The sequence below is a fragment of the Ipomoea nil genome, unplaced genomic scaffold, assembly GCF_001879475.1.
Source record: "Ipomoea nil cultivar Tokyo-kokei standard unplaced genomic scaffold, Asagao_1.1 scaffold1770, whole genome shotgun sequence".
In the NCBI taxonomy this organism is placed as follows: Eukaryota; Viridiplantae; Streptophyta; class Magnoliopsida; order Solanales; family Convolvulaceae; genus Ipomoea; species Ipomoea nil.
The window spans coordinates 3,364,925-3,389,438 of NW_017618198.1; the positions used below are offsets into that span (position 1 = coordinate 3,364,925).

General features: G+C 35.5%; 3 protein-coding genes and 1 pseudogene across 5 annotated transcripts in view; all 4 read right to left on the reverse strand.

Annotated features, from left to right (window-relative positions):
• Positions 1 to 1,217: 1,217 nt before the first annotated feature.
• On the reverse strand, positions 1,218 to 6,820 carry LOC109192473 (ubiquitin carboxyl-terminal hydrolase 6-like). Its single transcript, XM_019343131.1, has 18 exons — positions 6,668 to 6,820; positions 6,114 to 6,259; positions 5,958 to 5,993; positions 5,758 to 5,865; positions 5,394 to 5,494; positions 5,149 to 5,275; positions 4,825 to 4,884; positions 4,678 to 4,745; positions 4,365 to 4,415; positions 3,785 to 3,893; positions 3,593 to 3,681; positions 3,297 to 3,366; positions 2,949 to 3,029; positions 2,744 to 2,839; positions 2,044 to 2,092; positions 1,795 to 1,914; positions 1,634 to 1,708; positions 1,218 to 1,522 (listed from the first exon to the last, which is right to left on the reverse strand). Exons 1-18 carry the CDS (start codon positions 6,675 to 6,677, stop codon positions 1,467 to 1,469), a joined length of 1,452 nt encoding a protein of 483 aa, XP_019198676.1. The 5' UTR covers positions 6,678 to 6,820; the 3' UTR covers positions 1,218 to 1,466.
• Positions 6,821 to 12,996: 6,176 nt separating this feature from the next.
• On the reverse strand, positions 12,997 to 13,889 carry LOC109192474 (ESCRT-related protein CHMP1B). Its single transcript, XM_019343132.1, has one exon. It carries the CDS (start codon positions 13,793 to 13,795, stop codon positions 13,187 to 13,189), a length of 609 nt encoding a protein of 202 aa, XP_019198677.1. The 5' UTR covers positions 13,796 to 13,889; the 3' UTR covers positions 12,997 to 13,186.
• A 3,198-nt stretch (positions 13,890 to 17,087) lies between these two features.
• LOC109192476 lies at positions 17,088 to 18,984 on the reverse strand (annotated as a pseudogene).
• A 765-nt stretch (positions 18,985 to 19,749) lies between these two features.
• Positions 19,750 to 24,514, reverse strand: part of LOC109192563 (uncharacterized protein At1g51745-like) — a 5,455-nt gene continuing 690 nt past the window's right edge. The window contains exons 1-5 of one of the 3 annotated variants that reach the window (XM_019343258.1): positions 24,400 to 24,508; positions 23,640 to 23,692; positions 21,599 to 22,470; positions 20,804 to 21,091; positions 19,750 to 20,701 (exon numbers count right to left, since the gene is read on the reverse strand). In XM_019343258.1, the coding sequence (XP_019198803.1) occupies positions 20,010 to 20,701; positions 20,804 to 21,091; positions 21,599 to 22,470; positions 23,640 to 23,659 (1,872 nt within the window). In that variant the 5' untranslated portion in view covers positions 23,660 to 23,692; positions 24,400 to 24,508 and the 3' untranslated portion in view covers positions 19,750 to 20,009. Of the gene's footprint in view, positions 20,702 to 20,803; positions 21,092 to 21,598; positions 22,471 to 23,639; positions 23,693 to 24,399 lie in introns of all 3 variants that reach the window. The other 2 variants (XM_019343257.1, XM_019343256.1) reach the window with 2 other exon arrangements.

Sequence of the window (24,514 nt, forward strand, 5' to 3'; positions counted from 1 at the left end):
AACATATAATTTATTTTTTTAAAAAAAATTCCGGTTAGAACCGCCGGTTCAAGAACTGGAACCGGAAGCGTATATTCCGATTCCGGTTCGTCAATTTCCGAAACCGGAACCGTGGTCACCCCTACCTTTGCCCACACACTTTAACACCCTTCGTCAATTACCCAAGTGGGACTTGCATTTGTGGTTTGACCAATTCTGAGATCAAACGCATATCCCAAACGTCATTTTCATATTTTTGTCCACAAAAATGACCAGTCACATTTTGAGAAATACATGCTTCTACCTTCACATTTCAGTCATTTTTTGAGAAATACATGCTTCTACCTTCACATTTCAGTCATTTTGAGAAATACATGCTTCTACCTTCACATTTAAGTCATTTTTCCAAACTTTTGCTGAGTATTTGCATGGAGATGGGTTCAAACTCGGCCCCTCAGAAACATGACGAACTAATCTTGAAAAAGAGGCCAAGAATCTAAATAATATTCTTTTTTTTTTTTTGGAAAATGGTCAAATAGACCCCTGAACATTACTCAATAAGTCAATTAGGCCCTTGAACTTTCAAAAGATTCAATTAAGCCCTTAAACATATTATTTTAGAGCAATGGGGTCCAAAAACCGGTTGGTGACCTACAATCATAGGTCAAAAAGATTCTGGCGAGATTCTGACAACATTCCGACAAAAAACCGGCGAAACATTTGCCAGCGTCATTTGGTCTGCCTTCTCCTTCGCCGAAGAAGGCGCTGTGAAGGAGAAGGGTTGGGTTGCCTTCTCCTTCGCGGGGGAAGGCGACCAAGTCCTTCGCCGGATCTGGTTCGCCGGAGATGGCAACCAAATGACGCCAGAGAACATTTCGCCGGTTTTTTGGCCGGAATGTTGTCGGAAACTCATTGAAGGTTCGTCGAAATTCTTTTGACCTATAATTGTAAGTTACCAACCGATTTTTGGGTCTCATTCCCCTAAAATAATATGTTTAAAGACTTAATTGCACCTTTTGAAAATTTGAGGGCCTAATTGACTTCTTGAGTAATATTCAAGGGCCTATTTGACCATTTTTTTTTTTTTTTTTCATTGCATATGCATCATAGTTAAAATTTCCGTTAAGTAATTATGGGCTAAAAAAAGTCTGCTCCGAATAAAATACTAAATGACAGACGAGAGTTGTAATGTGAATTGTAGAGATCGACGATGAAGTTAAAACCATGCAACACATAACTTCGTAGATGGCATTCATTGCCAAAGTGGAACTCGTAAAAGTTGTAATATGTGAATGATGTCTATAAATAGTTTCCCATACATTTGACAGAATCATAAAAGCTAGTAAACAGAGTAACAAATGGCAATATCGCGAAAGTTAAGAATTTAGTCCGAAACTAGTAGCACGCGGCTCAACAGATTCAAAGAGAGACCAATCTCAATGTGTAGTGTAAACACAACAAATGACCAAACATGCCAAGAGAAAATATTACATGGGGGTGACGCGAGCCTTGTACATGCAAATGTATGCCATGTGCCAGTCACCTGAAACCACCCATTCAATAACATTAGGTATTGCCAAGAAGCAAGATAATAACAAAATGGATGGCTTAAGGTCGATGAAAAAGAGCAACTAGTTTTATGCATAGTGCTTACCTCCACCAGAAAGTTTAGGGATGTCTTCCTCGCGTTGTGGTATTGGATTGTCATCGTCGAATTGAATCCATTTTCCTATGGTTTATGAAACATGAATATAAGTAGGAATATTAATATATGACCACTACAGATCTATGTTTTTTTTATGAAAAGGAACTGACCATTTTCTTGCTTGACCCAGGCAACGTAGTGCCCTGAGTCTGCACTTCTTCCCTTGTGAGTCAGCACAGCAACTAAATCATATATGCCGGTCAAGTGTTGTTCCTTCTCGGGCAAAACACCTAAAAATGAAGAGTTTGTCAATTGCATTTTATTCCAGATATAACCACAACCAACAATCATAATTTTTCTGTCTAAACCCCGAGGCACTCAGCCAAAGAAAGAACATTAGCTCTCCATTTCTTTTCTACCTTCTTGGGGTGCTGGTTTTGAGGACTCTCCACTTCCACTGGATGATTCCTGCATCAATGGAAGAACAAATATCATGCTTTATGAATACGATGGATCAATGTTGCAAAACACGTTAGACGCCGATTTTTTATTTTTATTTTTTTTTAATTAAAAAAAATTAAAAATTAAAAAATTTCAAAATTCACTAATAAAACATAAGGTTCCCATAGGTATTTCTTAGAAACTATTTACGTAAGTGGTTGTAAAATTATTCAAAAGATTGTTTAAACCATCTAAATACATAAAAAACTAAAATTAAGAGCTAAAGAAACATTTTTTTTGAGAAATTAGTGGGCCAAACCGCCTACGGCAGTTTGCGGTTGATAGATCTCGAAAAAATACGCGATTTGAAAAAAAAATTGTCCAAAACGGACACAACCGAGTCAAGAGTTACGCCTTCGCAAAGTTTTTTACCCAAAATTCAAAAAAACAAAAAAACAAAAAACAAAAATAAAAACAAAAAAAGGCGGTTTGGCCGGCTAGGCGGCCGGCCGCGGAGGAGGCCAATTCCGGCCTTCCTCGCGGCGGCTGGGGGCCGCCTAGGCGCGATTTTTGCAACACTGCGATGGATAACTAGGGACTGAGGCCAATGCAGCCTAGTCTAGCGCTAGTAGAGGGAGTGTATGTGCGTGTGGGGCGGGGGGCAGGTCAATAACATACCACTGCATCAGTCATCTTGACATCATTGTCTTTCGAGCTAGAACTCTTCCCACTAGCTTGTAAACCAAGTTTCTTACCCTCCTCATCTCTTAAAGCCTGTTCAAAAATGGTGATCACCAGTTCAGATAAAATATAGTAAAAGACAGAACATGGACACCCCCTTCCGCCGAAGGGCACAAGTTTGACTGAATGTAACCGCACACACCTTGCGAGGACCTTCCAATCTCTTGCGCAGATCATCTGAACACAAGTCAAAGACATCCAATTCCAATGGATAATCTACTTTCTGAAACATAGACATGGCTTAGTACTAGAGCTTGTTATTCCTTGCCAGATAAAATGGCATCACTATGTAACAGGAGTGTAAAAACTTGAATACATACAAACAACATTCTTCCCCTCTAGGCATAGAGCATTCAATACCCTACTTCCCCCTACCCCCAAAAAAGAAAAGAATAGAAAAAGAGTTGCCCTTTTTTTTGAAAGAGAGAGAGGCAACCATCTTAAATAAATGCCAAAGGGATGGAAGAAGTACAGAGTAATAAAATATTACCCGCAAAATCTTTGCCTTTTGATTTGATTCCCTTTTCCAGAAAAATCGAACAAACTGAATGGTCAAGTATCTGTCAAACAAAATTGAGGATCAACTCTAATAGAAGTAATATCATCATGGATCATTAATGAGCAAGGGGAAATGTGAAGGAAGAAGTTAAAAGGGGAAGAACTTTAATCCAGGAAGAGCCATTTCAGATGCTGATAGCAGGGAAATTTTAAAATTCAAAAAACACGTGCTTGTAGCAAGCTGGCAGCACCATGATAGGAGGAGAGTTTAATAGGACTAATCCATACCTTGGCAAACCATTAATTCGAGAATCTTTTAGGTAAATTGCACTGCGACCTAAAGAAGGAGAAGCTTTCTCCAGTTCTGATTTCAAGCCCTAAGCAGTTAATAAGAAGGCTTTTAAGTGTCTTCAAACTGAGATACAAATTATCCGGAATGAGGAACAAGTTCAAATCATAACACGGTAGATTTGAACTTACACGTTTTAAACCCTCGTGCAAATGGTTCACCTCCTGTGAAATGTGGCATTTAAGGGAATACACTGATTCAGTCTCTGTGCTTTCTTCACCACTTTCGGCACAGTGAACCCTAGGCAATATCATCAGTGAAAATGAAAACAATCATATGGTTTGGTCGGCTATCTTCAGAGCAACACAACAAAAACCAGATATCAATTTTAAAGAGCTGCTAAACAACATAGCAAATGGAATTTCAGAACTACACTTTAAATTCAACCTCAATACAAATACAAAATACAGAGAAACAATGATTCACAGCATGATACCATATGTTATGCCACTTTTTTCATGACAAAAGGGAGAACCAAGTATCTTTCATTATGAATAGACCCCAATGGTTCATTACTGTAGCTTTTCTCAACAGTATATAGATTAGGGCAGAAATGGTGCTATGTAGTTTGACACCCTTGGAGTGCCTAATGACTTATAGTGTGATGATAATCCACTTCTGTCAGAAATTTATATTAAAAAACTAAATATAATAAAAAAAAATTTCCCCATAACATGTAAAAGGTACAAATAGATATCATTGGAGAAATACCTGCTGACAAGATCAATGGCAAAAATATCCTTCACAGTATCTGAAGTATCACTGCAAATTTATTTAAAAAAAAAAAAAAGAACGAAGAATGACTGTAATTGCATTGGAAAAAAGGAACAAAATTCAGGTAAATAGCATACACTTCTACAATATTGAAACTAGAGGAACACAGACCAAATCAACCAACATAAAGGAGCATAGACAAAGGTGTCAGAGAAAAAACTGACAAACAAAGAGCAATGCATATGCTCTTATAGATCAGAACTATCCACCAGTTATCATTTTTAACCTTGAGAAGTGGAGACTACAGTACCTGGAAACTTGTCTTTTAAGAGACTGAGAAAGGGTGTACAGAAGCTGTGTCCAACATTCTTCAGCATCCTGTTTTCATTTGCAATATGTCAATGGCAGTATTAACAAGTGGAATGTAATATAGTAAGACTTAGGGATTTTGCAAAACCTGCTGCATGAAGACACCATTGTTGAGCTGGCCAAATTGAGGATATTTTTTACGTAATACCTGTCAACATGAAAATAAATGCAAATAATTATTCAATCATTCCAATCTGTCACCCACTATCCCTTTTGATCTATCACCTACTGAATTAAATTCTTCTTTTTTTGTTGTCTTTGTATTAAAAATTTAAAAAAAAAATTAAAAGAAGAAGGTGGTTTTTGAGATTCTAGTTTCCCCACTTCCATTTATGATGTAAACTTAATCCGTTCAATTAAAAGTTATACCCCATCTCTCAAAAGAAAGTGACATTAAAAATAACACTTGTACCATCCAGAATTGCATCGGAGACACTGGTTTGACATTTTTATCAAGTTCATTAAATAAATCACGGGTTGCAACAGTCAGAAGATGAGATGAGCTATCCAGATCATTTCGTCTATCCGCATGAGGGTACCTAAGAGGAAAAGGCACAAAACAATATGTAAACATGCAATAAAATCAATTAAACAAGTGAACCTGGTTCACCTCTAATAAATAAATGATCTCTATTAATATGAATGAGAAGAACTCACAGCGAAAGAGCAGACTTCAGTTCTGGAACAGAATGAAGGCATTGAACAGTGGAGTTCATGTAACATGTATTTCCTAGATTAAACAAGCCAGCAGAATGACCCTGGGAATGAAACATTACCACCCTGTTATAATGTGTGATGTAAACTAATAAATTACATTAAAGTAAATCCATTCATCATGATTTGAAGCAAACAACACCATAGAAGAAAATAAATACAATGTAGCATACTAATGTCACATGCGGTGTGTGATGCACAAATCAAATGAGAGATGAGTTAACTAAGCAGATCAAATCATCTATGAAAGTTCCAGTATCTACACCAACTATCAAATTATATGTCACATAAATTTCAAAATACTCACCACATTAATAACTTGCTCCTCTTCTGGCATATCTTCAACAAACACAGGGCTTTTTTCAGGAGCCTTGACAATTTCATCAGCAGTGCCCATCATCATTAACCTTTGTCCCTAAAAGAAATACCAAAGTCAATATATTTAATTGCTGGCAACTTTTTTAGTGAACAAGAGTTTAATACAATTAGCAACAGGGAATCATGTACCTCTTTCACTGCCAGTTTTGACCAATCTGCATCATCCTAAATGGCAAAAGAAGAAGCAATTTCTCAATAACAGAAATTGAATTTAGCACTAGAAGAAGCATTACAATCATCCAAGTAAAGCAATTAAAAATTCAGGTAAATAGAAGTTTCTAATACCTTCAACAAACCACCTTTAACCATAATCTTCTGCCTTTCAGGTGGCACCCCAGTCAGATCAAATAGCTGGCATTTGAAGACATATGGAGGCTGGCTAGTATCAATTTCCACAGCAGGAAACACCTCCTTTTGCCATTTTACGCTCACTGCAATGCATACCAAGTTGAATGCACAAAAAAAGAAACTCCTAAAAATTAGTCTTCACAACGGGAATACTTTTTTTTTTAAGCCAGTTTTGCAGGAATGCAGCAATTTAACAATTTTCAAGGGAACATTTCCAACTATTATATGCAAACAGCTAATGCTGAATCGGGATATTAACAGTTCAAAACGTTCTTCTACAGCCCTAACAGAGAATTTTCATAATCTGAATTGGGCAATAAAATCTAATCGACATGTTTGGCTACAGAATCACCTATTTAGCTCCTAAAACTTATACTGAAGTTCAAACAACACAAAATCTATTTTTTGGAAATTCGAAAAGCAACAAAATACTGATTCGAAAGTGATTAATCCCGGAAATGAAATTGAGAGTGTAGCTTTGTGGTCCAGACCTGTAACCATGGTAATAGGGAGCTTCGGCGTGCGCAGGATCGGGATAGAAGAAGAGTGGGATGGCGTCTTCTGTTTTGAACTTTGCTTGAGGAGAAGGGCAAATCGCACCAGGCGGCCAGAAGAAGGCAATATATCGGCGTAGAGTAGACGATATTATCGTAAATATTTCGTGTCTAATTTGAAGAGAAATTCATTATCAAATTTGTGTTCCCAACCCATGCAAAAATATAATTGCATTTTCGTCCCACTAAAAAGTAAATTTGTATTATCAGCCCAAATAAAGATGGTATTATCAGCAATTATATCGCGGACCATGGTCCAAAAACGAGCCGTTTCTTTTAATTAAAGAAACGGTTGCCGTTACAACTTAACATAGTCCGTATTTTTAGTGTGTTAATTACAAAATGAAATTATAGTGTATCTAAAATGAAATTGTATCACATAGTGTTTTTATATTATCAAATGAAACTGTAATTGAATTGAAATGAAACTGTAGTTGTGTTGAACTGAAACTGCAGTGTATATAAAATGAAACTGAATAGCAGTTTCACATATTCAAGTGTATATTATCCAATGAAACTGTAGTTATATCGAAATGATACTGTAGTTGTGTTGTTATGTTCTCTTAGAACGTAACTCATACGAATCTCCCAGTTCCTTCTCTTAGCTTCTCTGCAAAGCTCGACCAGGTTGTTTGCTGGTCCGTCTTGCTCCCCTGATCCGTTAACCATCTGAATAGTCTAAACCCTTGCTTTTTATTTTTGAAATATAGTATTCCTATGTAAAATATTGTAATAATTTTTTTTCCTTTTTTTTTTTACTAATTAATGTTCTAGAAAGGTTAATGTTCTAGTTGCTCCTTCAATGGTTGTTGGTATGTATGGAGTAAGTTCAACACTTCAACCTATCATTATTGGATTTGTTTTTATAGCTTGTCCTTCTAACTTGCTTTTACTAATTGGCTCTTTTTAAAATTATAAATATTTTGAGAATATCAATGTATTATTGAATAACTGTGAAGTGATTAAAAGGCCAGTTAACTATGAACAATTGAATAACTTTTAATAGTTTATAAAATTAAGTTAATACTATGTATGTTATGGAGTAGACGATTTTTCAAGTTACATAGGATATATCTTATTTATATTAAGTATTCCGTCAATGTTATGATGACTTAAGAGCATCTACACTAATGCATTTTTGTGGTTTTTGGAATAGTAAAAATCAAGTGTGTTGTTTTTGCACAAATAAAAGATGTGGTATTGTGGTTTTTTGGTGTATTTTTCTCCTGCAAGTGCAAAACTTTTGTGAGGTCGACTAATTGAGAAATGGAAACAAAGCATTATGCTTTTCTTCGCGTGTTGGAGATGCAGGCGCCCAGTTGAGCGCGTGCAATGCACGTGCCCGCTAACGCGTGTGCTGGTCTTTTTTTTTTTTTTTTTTTTTTTTTTAGCGTCAGACCTCCTTTTTTATTTTATTTTTTCTCTTTTTCCTTCTTCTCTCGTGGCACTTTAAAAATCGTGTAAAATGCATAGCTGATGAGGATGCTTTTATGACCTATGACAATTGGTATTGACGTGGGAGGCTCTGGTTGGTGACGCAATTGAACAATCAAATGGCATAACAAACGTGTCAAACAATTATGACAACATAGCCTGACATCTTGGCTAGCGCAGGTCGACCTATCTCTTTCCACCAAATGCAAGCAGGGCCGGCCCTGGGGCATGGGCAGGTTGGGCCCTTGCCCAGGGCCCATGCTTGGGGGAGGGCCCCATCCTATCTCTTATATATATTTATAGTATATATATATATTGATTATAAGTAATTTATATACATATATTTTATAGTAAGGTGAATTAGCTTGGTTGGTAAGATACTTGAATGTCAACCTCATTTAATCAAAGGCCTGTGATCAAATCCTTCCCTTCACATTTTTGAATTCTCCAACTTTACTTCTTTGCTTATATTTTAAAAATTTATTTTTATTGTTTTTTTGTGTTTAATACGGAGTAGTATTATTAATGTAGTTTTTAAATATATAAATTTTCATATATTTATACTAAACATATTATGAAATTTTTTTATCTTAAATATATAATTTTTATATTAAATTTTTAATGCAATTTCTAAATTTATAAATTTTTATATACTTATACTAAACATATTATGAAAAATTGAATTTAAAAAACTTCAATTAACTCATGTTAACCAAACAAGACACGTAAAAATAGGACGGAGGGGGTTTATGATATATTTTGAGATTGAATTATAAAAAAAAAAATTAAAAGATAATTTACTTCGTACCTTTTTATGAATATCTAATCAATGTAATATAGAAACTTCTATCATGTGTCATTATATGTATTCAAATTATTTTTAAAAAAGTTTAAAATTTATCTATTTAAAAGAAAGGTATTTGTATTAAAAAAAAAAGTATTAAAAAAAAAGTATTTATAAAAATCATATAAATAATATAGAAGATGTGTGATTTATAATATGCTTTATGTTCAAACTATTTTATCTAGATAATTATGTTTCATATCTTTTTGCATTTGTTTATTGCGTTTTGAAATATTTTAATTTCTTGCTCCTAGTAAAAAAAAAAAGATTTTTAACTTTCCATATGTTTGTAATTATTGTTTTATAAATTTTTATTAAAAATTAATTATTATTTATTATGATAAATGTTATTGTTTATAAGTTTACTCGATTTTAAATTATTTATTCATTTTTATAAACTATAATATTATTTATTTATGAAAACACTTATACGATTATTTATTATTTTGCATTAAGGAAAGCACCTAGAATTTTTTTTCATGATTATTGTTGTGTATGTATGTAAAATTGTTAAAAACTTGTTAATCTTATTTAAAGTTATTGATATTAATAATTTTTTCCTTATTTAATTTAAATTTTAGGCATAAAATATATATTAACCGGGGCCCATTTTTTTAATCTTGCCCCGGGCCTATAAAATGATAGGACCGGCCCTGAATGCTATAGTCTTTCTAACTAACTTTGGTTTACCAAGTCATCCAAAATATTAATTTTAAGAGTGTGATCGGCTTGGCCTACTATTTAGATTTTAGGTTGTTAGGAAGCCTTATAACTCGATCAACAAGCTAAGGTGTCTTAATTGTTAGACTATATTTATTCTTATAATTTTCTCACTTTTAATTGCAACTCACTATTATTTTCTTTACATCCTTACAATTTCAATTTACTCTCAAAATATAATACAATAATAATAATAATAATAATAATAATAATAATAATAATAATTAAATTTATTATTAAAAAAGAAAAAAGTACAAATTTTAAGAAAAAGTAAGCAATAAGGACAAAGAAAATAACAAAATATTGCTAGCGGTCAGAATTGCAATTGTGTAGAAATTACAAGAGTTGCTTGCAACCTTGCAGGGATGGATTAGGCCTTAAAAAGTCGCTTGGTATTTTCCTATCAATTAAATTTATGAGAATATAATTCCATTGAATGCATTTGATGGAAATAACTTTGCTAAGTAAAGTGATTAGCATACTTGAAATTACGTAAATATAATTAAATTACCATGAAAGTGTACATTTGTTTCATTTAAACTTTCATAGGAAAATTTTTCAAATTTCTAATATATCATTGCCCATTTACAAACATTCATGAAAAGAAGAAACATAACTAATAATTGGGAGTTTAATAGAACACGTATAAATTAGTAAAACATATGTCAAAATATTCAAGTTTGCAACAAGAATATTCAAAATACAAAACAGTACATATTTAAAAAAAATAAAAATAAAAATAAAAATAAAGAGAGAGAGAGGGGGTAAAAGTCCCTATATTAATTAGGTACCGAAAAATTAAGATCAAGTCAAAAAATAATATCATACTGACTTGATCACAAAGAATTTTTCTATAAAATACATTACATATATATTGCAAACAAGAGAGAGGGTGAAGTCATTATTGCATTCTCTTGCGTTGATGCTGGTAATGGATATTTTGTTGCTTGCTTTTTGTCCATTGTTTTTACTTGAATTGTCAAATGTCTTATGCTACAAGTAGTTTGTTGCTTTGGAACTTAAATTTAAATACTGTAACTTTAACTTGTCTCCCAAGGATTTTGAATCAAAAGGAAATTGTTATGTGTACTTCCAATTTTTACTTACACAAAACTTTAATGTACACTTATTACACATTAAAAAAAAAAAACAGTTTATCAGAATTCACCATATTAAGAAGTAAAATTAATGAAGTAAGATTTGGGAGACGGGAGTACATGTAATAGAACTCGAATCAAAATACTGGTTTAACCATATCCGTGACATAATCCAAATTGCTTTTGCATCTGCATATACGCCTTGATTCAAAGAAGAGAAAGCTTGGTTCTTGTATAGTGGTTCCAATGGAGAAAAAAAAAGGAAATTATATATGTACTCTCAAATTATACTCTCATTTTGCACTTCCTATGACATGACATGCCTTGATTGCTTAATTTAGTAGGGGGCCATGATGTTTATACATTTTTTTTCTTTTTTTTTCCTCCAATCAAATTTGAACACAAGTGGGAATACAATTTGAGAGTATGATTTTAGGAGTACATCTAGTATTTTTGAAAAAAAAAAATCCATAAAGCGGTATTTGATAAATAACTGTTAGCTGATTGGGTTGGTGAGTTTGACTAGTTGATAACTGGCTAACTGTAAAAAATGTTTGATAAATTAATTGATAGCTGATTGTAAAAAGATGTTTGGTAAATTAACTGTTAACTGATTACATGTAAAATGACTTTAGTGAATTTTAACGTTTTGGAGCAATAAGTTATTACAATAGACTACTAATCAATAAGATGTTTGGTAAATTATAGTGGTTGTTTAACCCAATCAAACAGCTAATAATGGTCAAATAAGCCAAAATTAACTGATAAGCTAACTATATTACCATGACCAAAATGTTTTATGAGATTTGTACTCAATGGCAGGAAGTAATGAAACTCAAAGCATTCTTCACGTAATGAAACTCCAGGAGATATGCATGAAAAACAAAGAAATGAACTGAACTTAACTGAACGCACCCTTTGAATTTTCTCCATCTTATGGAATTCATTAAAAACACTAATTCAACAAGTGATTTTATATTACTCTAATGTCTGAGATTTGTTTATATGCTACTCTAATGAGATACCAATGACATCCAATACCCACATTAAACTGGAAATCTTCAAAAATTGAAGTTCAAATAAGGAGAACTCTCTCAACCCTCTTTGCTAAACCTTGCTTTCACTCTGATAGTCATCACAGATTGTAAGTAATCTGATGTCTCTCTCAACCCTCTTTTGCTAAACCTTGCTTTCACTCTGATAGTCATCACAGATTGTTAGTAATCTGATGTATGGGATGCCTAATCATTCATAAGACAAAGATGCCTGGTAATGCTTGTCAACTATTATTGTTGAATGGCTGAAGCTAAATTTCTAACTGCACAAGATAATCAAGCATCCCAGTAAGCAGCAAATGCAGAAGCAAAAGCAAATTGCATGCACTCATCCATCCCTATACAGTCAAACTGAATTAACCTCACAGTCGAGACTAATCACCGAAATTAGGGTCAATAAAAATCAGAGCTAGTCATATATGTTCTGCTTATTACCATAGGATCATCCACATACATCCAACTCACCCTAATTATCTTGCCCTCCATACTTAAACTCTGCTAGTATACTAAAGCAACAAATGCAAAGTTATGGTGTTAGAAAGTATTAGGCAGGCCCTACAAGAGGTGGAGCTCAGAAGTTGAATGGGGAAACTAAACGAACTATGACCAATCTTCCAAAGTCAGACAGAAAACAGCCTGATATCAGTCTTTTGAACTAAAGCCTATCTTCATATAACAAAAGGCAATAGCATGAATCTTATCTAGCTGGTGTAACACATTGAACACTGGAGAGCAGAGAGGTTTCCTGAGCCCATATCCTAAATTGTTTTTGGACAACCCTTAAATCTATAATCACCAAGAATCTGAGGTCAAGTTATCCTACTTAAACTTCTTAATACTGCAGAACCTACACATTGAACGTCGGAGAGCAGAGAGGTTTCTTGAGCCCATATCCTAAATTGTTTTTGGACAACCCTTAAACCTATAGTCACCAAGAATCTGAGGTCAAGTTATCCTACTTAAACTTCTTAACAATGCCTACCAACTAATGAATTCTTCATAGGCACAACAAATACCGAACAGAAACCTACAATAGTTGCATCAAACCTATTCAAGTGAACTACAGCATAGACTTCAGTACACATTGAAATGCAGATCAAAGGATCTTTATGCACATAATGTAAGCCTTATAATATAAAAGGCAATTGACTCCAGGATATCAGTGTTAAGTTAAATACACTCAAACATATGTAGGCAGAATAGATAAGTAGAAATTCACACAATACACAATCACATTATATCAATATTTTTGCCGATCTGCGGTGCTATAAGCACAATTTTTTAAAAAAAATTCACAGAATTTTGTTTACCCACGGGCCTTGAGCTCGGCAAGGCGCCTGGAAAGGTCGTCCTCGTCGACCTTCTCGGTGTTGGTTGGGACGGCATGAGCAGCCGGCTGTGGAAGCCCAACAGAAACCTCGAGGCCATAGTCATCGGCGACCTGTTGCATAAGGCTGTTGACCTGGTCCTCCGGGGTGGAAAGCGAAGTGCTCCCAGCCATGGAGCTCTCCATGAACTCGGCCTGGACCTCCATATTCACAAACTGCCTCTCGAACTGGTCCATCGTCTCGGACATCTTCTGGAGATTCCCGGTGGCGAGGGTTGACTCGAGCGATTTGACGATGTTGCCCATTGACTTGCTGATGGTGGTCATCTTCGCCTGGGTGTCGAGCCGAGCCACGACGGCGTCGAGCCGGGAAGCGAGGCGGAGGTAGTTCATCTGCTCGCTGCGCTTCCTGATGGCGTTCTCGGCGTAGATTCGAGCGCCGTCCATGTTTCCCTTCTCGATTGCCTTCTTGACCTTGAGCTTCTCGGATTTCTCCTCTTTCTCGCACTTCCGGGCCTGGCGTTGGAGACTCTTGGACGTGAACTTGAGCTCCATGATCTGATTCATCAATTTCTCTGCGTTCCCCATGATTTCGACGGATCTGGGATTAAGGTTAGGGTTTGAGGGGATAAATTTATGGAATTCGCGTTTGATCAAAATGGGAGAATTTATGAGAAACGTCCGCGTATTTGAATACCTGATGTGATTCCAAGGTAGTCATCAGCTGTGGTCGGGCCTATGGTAAGCCTACATTACTTTCCAATCAACAATTGAGGATTTATCGTAGTTTGACTTTTGCCAGTCGGTTGACTTTAATTGGATGATGCACACGGCGTTTTGGGTTCCTTAACCGTGTAATTGGACTATCAACTCCCTTTCCTTTTCTTAACCTTCTTCAAATTCATTAGCTTTACTTTGCATTTTTATCTCTAAATTCTTCTGCCTTTTATTTGAATCTCCAATCTTAAGAGCCCCCACACCCTAACCCGACAAAATATTTGAAAGGATGTAAATCACGGTGACTCACCTGGTTCAGTGGACAATTCCTCTACCTTTTCCAAATGGATTGTTAGGAAATGGTGTTTATGAAGATCTCTCAAGTTTTAAGAAAAAAAAAAAAACAAATGTGTTGATTTTCTTGCAAATATGAGATAATTTATAGGCCGTTTAGTTGCAATGAGATAATTATGAGAAAAATTGTAATTTTATGGAAAAAAAATAATGTGAAAATAATGTAAGAATTCAAATTACGTTGTTTGGTAGATATGAATAGAATTATTGAGAATTAAGATCGAAATATTCGTGTAATTGTAATTCATATGAAAAATGCAGGGTTATTAAAGAAGGCAATTTGGTCCTCACACTCTAAACTTTCTTCTCAAGTATTATAGGATTGCAATTCCTTCCAACAAAATTCTGAAAATTTTTTCACTTGTTAGAATTAAATGGGAAAGCAATACAATTACACACAATTCCTCTCTACCAAACACCTCATTAGTCATTGAAAAAGAGTTGTGTTAAGTTGGATCAATCACAGAACAACATAAAAGGACATTTTCTTAGCTTAATGCGTGCCTTAGCTTTGGAGCTATGATTGGGAAGCTTAGAATATAGTTGATTTTTTTTTTTTTCCCTTTCTTGTTTTTGGGTTGTAACAAAAATGGAGAAGAAGAAGAAGAAAAGAAAAGCCCGACCTGTTTATTTCATTTATAACACAGTCTATACATTATTCTTCTACATTGTAGTGAGGAAACAACCATATATATATGCATCAAATAAAAGAATAAAATGAATAAAGCTAAGCAATAGAATTTATATATTATTTATGTACACCAAATCCAACCTGAATCAAGGCTACTTGTAAGATATATAATCAGCACCCAAAGTTGGTTATGTTATAGTGAGAATGAGATGGAGTTAGCGACGAATCGGAGGGACGAGAGAATCGATCTATGAGCGACGAGAACTAACTCCCGAATTGAAATGATCACTGAGTTGGCGAGCATAGGCGACCACTTTCTTAGCCCATTTCTTGATATCCTCTTTCAACTTCTTGGAGTCCAGGTGTTTCAACGACTTAACGCCCCCGGCATCAATGGGTAAGGAGAAACACCGGTTGAAATCGTCGCCGCTGCTGCTTCTCTTCAGGGTTTTGCCGTCGCCGGAAATTACGGGGGCTTCTTCTTTGTGTCATATAGAGTCGTCTTCCATTTCTTGGGGCCACATTATATTGCCACCAAACCTCAGTTTTCGACCATATTTATGCTTGCAAGGAACTGAACGTACATACGTTTTCAAGGCGTGCAGCAATTGACAATTGCCTGCCTTCATTATATTGACTTGGACTTGAATTCGCAGAATATTCGTCGATATATATATATTTGGTGTGCTGTTGAGTTGTGTCTTGGAAATAGCTTCTGGGGTTGAATATTCAATATTCTCCTTGGCTTGCAAGTAGTATGGTTTCTGCAAAATGCCAATTGAACAAGTCTTGCAACTTGCAATATGTCATGTAAATTTACACAAATATACTTTCACAATATAATCAAACATACCAACAGCTTCCTCAATGGCAAGCAATTGGCCTGGGATGAAACTAGCTAGGGACCTCAGCAACTATAATTCATATATCCTTCATTTCATTTCTTCAAACAATGTGTGATTTTAATCATTATGTCAATGTTGTAGACTCTTCCTCTTTAATTCGGGAGGTGTAGACTTAAACCTGATAATTATGGACACGACTCGTTAACACGACACAAAGCCAAGCACGAAACTAACGGGTTAGTGTTTAGTCTTAATGTGTCCCGGGTCTCTTGACCCGTTATGTTTCGTCTTAACGGGTCAACCCGACAAACCTATTAAGAACTCGTTTAACCCGTTAATATTATTATGTTAACCTGTTACACGAACTCGTTTACATAAACATGTTTATAACCCGCTAAGAATCATTGTTATGAATGAGATTACAAAAGATCGATATCATGAACATGACTAAGGATGAATTTACAACATTAGACCAAGATCATACACCAACTATTGTTGTTCAACAATCTGAAATTGGAATTTTTGTTGTGTTTAATTTTATTCTAAAAACTAGCATTGGCTTCTTTAATTATGATTTTTGTATGTTATTTTATTATTTTATGAATGTTATAAATTGAATGTTTTGTTTAGTTTGTTTGATGAATTGAATAGTAGGTTTTATTTTTTTTTTTATATAACTTAATTTTAAATTTTAGTGTTTTTTTAAAAAAATATATAAATTAATAGGTTTAGCGAGTTTAAACAGGTTTCATGTCATATCGTGTGACCCAAAACCTGTTAACAAAACGATGTCAATCCAACCCGTTTAACCCTTTAACAAATCGTGTTCGTGTTAAAAATTTAACATTAATGTGTCGTGTCCGTGTTTACCCTTATCGTGTTCGTGTCGTTATCGTGTCAATCCATTTACGAGTTCAAACTCATATACACGAATTTCCAAGTCCAGGTGTAGTCCTTGAAGACAATTATATTTTATTTAAAAATTAGAATAAAATGAATTATAATATAATATTTCAAGCATTCAAAAATCAAAAGCATAATTTATCAAGCACCCCCATTCAAAAAAAAAACCAGATATTTAATGTGCAACTTGTAATATACATGATTGTACAACTCATAAAATCCTAATTGTGCTATTCATGTGTGTGTATATATATAACACAAAGTTGTCCACAGATTGGATGGGAACGAATTTGGCATATTTCAAGAATTAGGGCAGATTTAACGAATTGGGGCAGATTCTTACTCACCCCTAAATTCTCTCACAGCACAACAATCAGTTAATATATCAGAGCAGAAGAATGTCAGTGTGCAAAAGGATGAACAATATATTAAACACAAGTTCAACTTTAAAGGCATAAATTGAAATTAAGCTACTGAAGTGTGCAGACCCACAACAACTGAAAAGAAAAGGACAAGGTAATTTTCCCAGCTATAATCTTAATTTCTTTATGGAAAATGTGTATCAATCACTCCACTGCCAAAAACTTATGAAAAACAAAAAGAAAATTTCAAAATCCAGTTGAGATTATGACATCGAACAAGTATCAGTGCTCATACAGCTTGTCTGTTTCTCTTCTTGACACCAGATTTTGCAATCTTAAGGCTCCTGTTCACAACACTCAACCTAGCAAGGGCTGCCTTCTTCAAGTTGGCCTGTAATAGTTATCTGCAACCTGTGTTCAATAGTAAATGAATATAAGGGAAACAATGACATTAGCCAGTAGCCACTTGAAAATTTATCTAAGCTAACCAAATTGGTATTGGGCAAATAGCTCTCTCACTTCTCAGGTGTTAGCACAGGAGCATAATCTTTCAAAAGCAATGGTCAGTCAGTTTTTCAAACAAAGCAAGTTATAAGGCCACATTAGATGTACCATGCTTGACAGACTTTGGGGTGGGGGGAATAAAAATTTCGGGATATGATGATATTCATTAAGCATTACTTCTGTTGTACAAAAATATAATATTTGGATTCTTTCTTTTGTGAGAATAAACTATTCTCTCTAGGCAGTGAAAGAAAAAAGATGGACTTGTTAAAATATAGCCTTTTATATAAAGGATATACAAAACAAGGGAACGATATTAGAAATCAAAATAGCAGTTCCAGTCTAACATAAAAGATTAATTGTTCTGAATGTGGCCTAATAAGCCAAAGCTTATATCTAGTTATCTACTGCTCCTTTTTTAGGATGAAGAGATACCATAATTACTTATATTGTTAAGCTTGAAAGCTAATTCAGGCAAATATAACCACAGTCCAACCAATGTAGCCAATGGTTTGTATTGCACATCGAAAAAATAAATGGCATTTCACATACTTAGTAGCCAACTGTCAACTAGCCTTATCTTGTCAGTTCCAAATTAATGGCAGCATTGCAAGACCCAAACACCCCTCTAATACTAAAGGTGAGATGGCAAAGCTGCAATGCAACTAGGGATTGTACAGAAATTCCCAAAGCTCATAAAGGAAGACATGGATATGAACAATCAACTTATGCCTGCTTAAGATCTACCTGATTGGTAACTGCCTTGGCCATGCGTCTGAACTCTTTCTTCATGACAGATTTGTTGTGCAAATTAGCTGGCTTATTCTGCTTCTTGGTCTTGGTTGTGGCGAGCAGCACAGACTGATCTTTACCCCCTTGAATTGTCACAGTTTTCTTGTTGGCTAACCCTGTTAAGTCATGTCAATATATTACTACTACATTCTCATCACTTTAAATCAGCTGCTATTTAAAAAATAAATAAAATCTCCAGCCAAATACAAATCACAAAAGCATTAAACTTTGGAAAATTCATTCACAATGGAAAAGGAACGATATTAAGAAAAGCACAACGATGTACATTGAAGTAAAAACCTAATCTGGACATTCTAAATCATGTGGAATTGGCAATCATTCCGTTTTACAGTTCTAAGAAAAATATGAAATCTCAAACCTAAATTTGCAACTTAAAAAGTGAAAAATGAATACGGTGCCTCACCAGAGTGCTTGTAAGAATGAAGATTGCAGAGATTGTTGGGCTCTTTGCTGAAGACGACACCGGCAGTACCGTTGCCGAACTCCTTGACCAAGAAAGAGTTATTCTTCTTCACGATCTCCCACACCAGCTGCCCCGGCACCGTTGCCATTGCTGCAAGTCGCGCAGAAGCAAAATCCAAGCTTCGACGGGCGATGGGGAGGGAAAAAGTTGGCAATATTTGAGGTTTATTTTGTTTATATATTAAAACCCTAGTGAAGATGGGCCTAGATGCTCCGGTTGGGCACTATGCAGGTTTAGCAATCGTTTGCATACGGATGCCTAAACGACGTCGTTTTATTAAAAAAACGCGCGTCTCTCCTTTAAAAAGAATTCAGGTTCGATTCCCAGCAACAACAAGCTAAAGGATATAATATAAACAAAAATATTAGATGTACTCTCAAAATCATACTCCCAAATTGTACTTCCACTATTGGCTCTACTATATAAGATCTTTATCTATATTGTCATATCACAATCACTTCTTGTAGTAACTTATTATTGTATTTAATCGAAACTATTTGACTTCATGTGGTTTACTATTTTCTTAGTTTCATTGTACTTCTCCCAAAAGGTTGAATTATCAACCTAAAGATTCCCACACTCTGATCCAACAGAACATTTATAAATCACAGTAACTCAATGGCTCAACAGACTGCACTCCGATCCAACAGAACATTTATAAATCACAGTAACTCAATGGCTCAACAGACTGCACCAAATGTCAATGCACACAAAGGATATGCTCATTTTGGGCATAATATGATTGTTCTAATTATAATGTGTTGTTCAGGTTATGCTCTTGCCCAAAAGCTAACAGATTATGATTCTGGAAAACTCAGAAAAGCATCAGACTACCCATTCTACATGCCCTCATGAAAATGCCAATTTCTTCTTCACCAACAAATATAAAAAACTTAATAAGATTTGGATCATCATCCACTCTTTCTTTAATTTTATATTTACATTTGAAAGGAACAAAAATCAAACATGAAACCTCAAACTTTTGGCACTGAACTGAACTATAAGGTCTTTTGAGGGACCATCATTCTTTACAACTCAAATAATGTTACAGTTTATGTATACCAACCAGCAAGGTAGCATCTGGGTTGGATTTCATTTCCTCTATTTTTCCAGAGGATTATACCTTGATGCCAGAAACCAAGTATGATATGATGAAAACTAAGATAACAAAATTCTCTATAACCAAATGTCTGGCCTGGAAAAGATGATTTCAACCATTGCTGGTTCCAGTAATGCGGTGGCCTGCTCGTACCGCTTCATTAATTCTACTGAACACTACCTTCAAGGGGACGCAAGCCACCACAGGGCCTATAAGTTTCTGTACCGAGCGTTTCTTCTCTTGACTTTGCTTGTGAGAACCGGTTAACGAAGACAATTTCCTCATCTTCTTTGAGAGTGCAGTGCTTTTCTTTGATTTTGATGACTTGGAGGGTGAAGTGCGAGGAGGATGCTTAGTAGGAACCTTGCCACAAGAACTCGGTCTGGTTCCATTGACCATATCCTCAGCGTTGGTGTTATCATAACTGCTGCTATAGCATTCGGAAGTACTCAATAGCAGTTGAGAACAGAACCCGTCGTCTAATACCTCAACTGTGACTGGGTGGCCGGTGATTGGTCGGCCGTTTAGTTTGCTCACTAAAGAAATGTAAGGAACGTGTTGTGGGCGATAGCTAGATTTCACTTCCAGATTGACATTGTAGAGCAAGGACTCGGGGGGTTTGTGGTGCCTGAGAGGGAAATCTGATGACTCGTACTTGGGGTTCACTGTGAAACGAGACTGACGATAAGGCAGTAACCTCTGAGGATTCAACACCTCGGTTGTTCGTCCCTTCGTGGGAGTTTCTCCGTGAGAGATGATGTTCCTGCTCCAACCTCGAAACTCATCCAACTGAAATTCTGAAACTGGTTTGAACTTGCAATAAGTAGAGCGTTCAGAAGGAGCAAATCAGTAAAGTCACAATTTTTTTTTTTAACAGAAGAAAGACAAGAAATCTCAATCCATACCTGCCGCCAAGCATGAATCAGATTTATCATTCGTGCCCACGGGTTTCCCTGAATCACATTTTTTAGATTGACGCGAGTGCCTGGAGTTTCTCTTTCCTTTTGACTGCCATTTCGAAGTCCCCTTCTCTAGCCTCTGGCTAACATCATGGATCTCTGTATTACCCGAACTTCTAGATCCTGACTCATTAAACTCATCATTCCCTAATGACATGGTTCCGACTTGACCGTTTTGGCTGGATTTTTCTCCAGCACCAATCTGAGATGCTAAAGATACAATCGGGGACAAGCCTGATGACAAAATGAACTCAAAAAGTTAGCCTAAGAAATTAAAAAAAGTGGGCCAAGCATAAAGAAACATTCTAGAAAACAGATATTTTCCCATGAAATTCATCACTGGATTTTCGAGCATGATGTTGAAGTTGAATAATGTGAGCTAGAGAGTAGAGACACCATCAACAAGAAGTTACCACATAAATAGGAAAGAGAATCAAGCCAACAGAATTCGGTGATGAAACAGAAACTACAGATACAATACTTTTACATCATCAACAAAAGGAAAGTAGATTAGTCTTGAAGGAAATTATTTTTTGTGTGATTCATTAAAAAAAAATGCCCTTCAAAAGTAGATAAACATTTCACATGTAACTATGTAAGGATAAAAACATCAATAAAGTTATTAGGAACAATTCCTGAAATAACCATAGAATAATAATATTTTGAAGAAAGATGTTCTTCTGAAGCAATAAATAGATAACTGACAAAAAGTCAAAAACAGTGATTTATGCTCAATATTACCTGCAGAATTTTTTTCTTCTGTCACAAATGGAACATCAAATAGGCTGTCTAAAACACCATTTTCAGGTGACCCTGAAATGCTGGGAATTGCATTCTCCTTCAGCTTGCAGTTAGCAGAGGAAGAAGCACAAGTATCCTTGGATGCATTAATCGATGTTCCATTCTCACATAAAACTCCTGCATCATCAGATTTACTGTTAATTAGCATTGCCTTGCTACCAGAGGTTCCAACAATATCAGATCCATTTGGACTGGGAATGTCTTCACAGACAACAGGAACAGACACCATGGCTGTAGTCTCCAAAACTTTCATCAAGCGACGGCGACGGCTTTTCTTTTTTAGAAATTCACGAACATGTGCCATTTGAGATCTCTTTCTCTTCGATGATTGCACCGCCCCTGTCCCCAGGTCATCAAGACCTCTCATACGCTTAGCTCCTTGAGTTCCATCATCCTCTGAATCATTTAGGATTTGATGTTTATCGTCTGGTACAGATTGTTCTTTAAAAGCACTAATAGCGTTTGCCTCTTCAAAGGAGGGATCAGATTCAGACAATTCTGGATCTGAACTTGAATACTCTTCAGAACTGTTACCATCCTTGTTCACATTTTCACTTTCTTGATGGGGATGGGGTGAAATAGGTGGCTCTTCAATAAGATGTTGTATTCCATCTTCTTTATCTATTCTTGAATTTCCTAGGCTAGCACTTTCAATTTCAAGAGCATGAAGAATGGCATCTTCCCTGCGTGCATACCTAGCTACCTTCTTAGAATTATTAGCAGCAGCTGCCTTAGCTTTCTCGATACATTCATCATACTCCCCACAACGAAAAGCTTTCACCCGTTTAGACTTCTCAAGATTGTACCAGTCCCTGAAACAAAAAAAAATAGAGAACTACATCATAAAACTTTATTTTATCAATTATTAAAAAAAGAATCATATGTGTGTAACCATGAAGTTGATGGAGTTGGGACACAACCCGATAAATAGTCCCAGATGATATAGGATAATCTTTAAGAAATCAAGATACAAGGAGCCAATCCGCTATTGTCTCATCTCAAATGATACTATCAAGAACCAAAGAAAGAGCTAGATTAGATGAACTTTATTCGCTCAGAGCATTTATTCACGCAGTAGGTACTCAGTACTGTGGAGCTTGGTCAGATTTAACAGATATTAAAATACAGCCAATACTGGGCAGAACATAAAGCTAGCACAGGAAAATCAACTAAGCAACTAATAAGTTTAACAGTTCACAACATGAAGGTACATCCAGTTCAACTGTAAAGTAAATGGTGTCGAAAGTAATGGATTAATTTATAAAAAGGTACTCATCTCCACAGCTTCTCCCTCTTAGACAACATTTAACTTCTAGTTTGAAAAGCTCAAACAATTCTAGACCTTGGAGTTCACTTTTCACATAACTGGTAACTGAAGTGAAGAAATTCAAATCAAGCATTTTGTACGGGCACTACTACACCATCTTCAGTATTTGAAATCTTTCATGCACTCCTAGCATGACAGTCTACCAATGAAGTTTGTTAAGGTTAGCCCTCAAACCACACTTATCATTCATGAACAATTTAGCAGTGACATTTTCGCAGTCAAAATATAATTGTCTAAAAATAATGATTTCCCCACCTAATGTCTAAAGTTCAGAGACAGTGCCTGTGCCTCAAAGTATAGTGAACAAATATAATGGCATTTGATGCCAAATAAACAATTCCACCTGAATTAAAACACATTTCTGTTGGAAGACGGTGGACTTCACTCAATATCTCATGGGAATTCTTTTTCCTAAAATAAGACACCTGTACAGAACATTTCAAAATAAAAACTGGCAATTTTAAGCACCAGCCTGATAAAAAAGCTAATATATATGCTCTAAATACAACTGTCTACAACTTTTACAAATTGTGAAATCCTAATCAAGAATGTGCAGTCATACTCCTAGAAGGAGGCCCTCTCTGCTGAAAAAAGGCCATTATTCTATTCATACTAAAAATATTTTGACATATAACTCAACAAAGAACTACTTACAAGCTGTAGGGGTACACCATCCATCCAAGCCTTAATGATTATCCATTTGACACCTGTAGATTTGCTGAGTTGTTTTATCATATACCATATCAGAAACTATTTTTTACCCATTTACTGAGCCCAAGTGCCCAACAAATTCCATTCATTGTTATTATGATGTATCATATTCTAATTAGAGGGAGGCAGTATATTGACATGTAAATGAGCAATGAAATGCATATATGCACACGACAAGAAAACCAAAAAGGAAACAGAGTCTGCAAGCATCAGAAATTTATAAACACAACAATCCTTTTGATTTCACATGATATTACACTTCCTTTTTTGGCCAGTTTCAATATAATAATAATTTGCAACTCAGCACATGAAGCATAGACGAATCTACAACGTTCCATTGGAGAAAAATCCTTTCTTTATACATTCTATCACTGGCAAAGTGTAGAAGCAGAGAAGATACTCAGAGATCAAGGGAAAGGAAACAATGCTCCCATCTTGGCTTCACCTCATTCAGTCACTATTCTCTTTATACAAAAGGCTATAAGTGGTCATACATATATCAAAGCTTCCCAAAACAGAAATGGTGCATTTCGAGAGATAAACAACTTGCTAATCAAACTGGAACTCTCAAAATACAAAACTTTATTGAAAACAATGTATAAATTCAATTTAGAAGCCATGTAAATGGAGAAATTCCACACATTACTACACTTGAAAGAAATATGATTATAACAGAGGAAAACAGTTGAGTAACATCACTTACACACTTGCATCGTCTCTTCCTAGGAGCTTAACCGGAGTCCCTGCCCTCGGTGAAGCCGTACTGCTCTCTAGCAATTCTTCCTGGCCCATAATTCGACCCGGCCACCACGACCCGT

Coding starts and splice junctions, on each gene's coding strand:
- LOC109192473 (XM_019343131.1), bottom strand. Junction 4,416..4,677: donor CTTAAAAGACAAGTTTCCAG/GTACTGTAGTCT, acceptor ATAAATTTGCAG/TGATACTTCAGATACTGTGA. Junction 1,523..1,633: donor CCCTAAACTTTCTGGTGGAG/GTAAGCACTATG, acceptor GGGTGGTTTCAG/GTGACTGGCACATGGCATAC.
- LOC109192474 (XM_019343132.1), bottom strand. CDS start 13,795: ATGGGGAACGCAGAGAAATTGATGAATCAGATCATGGAGCTCAAGTTC.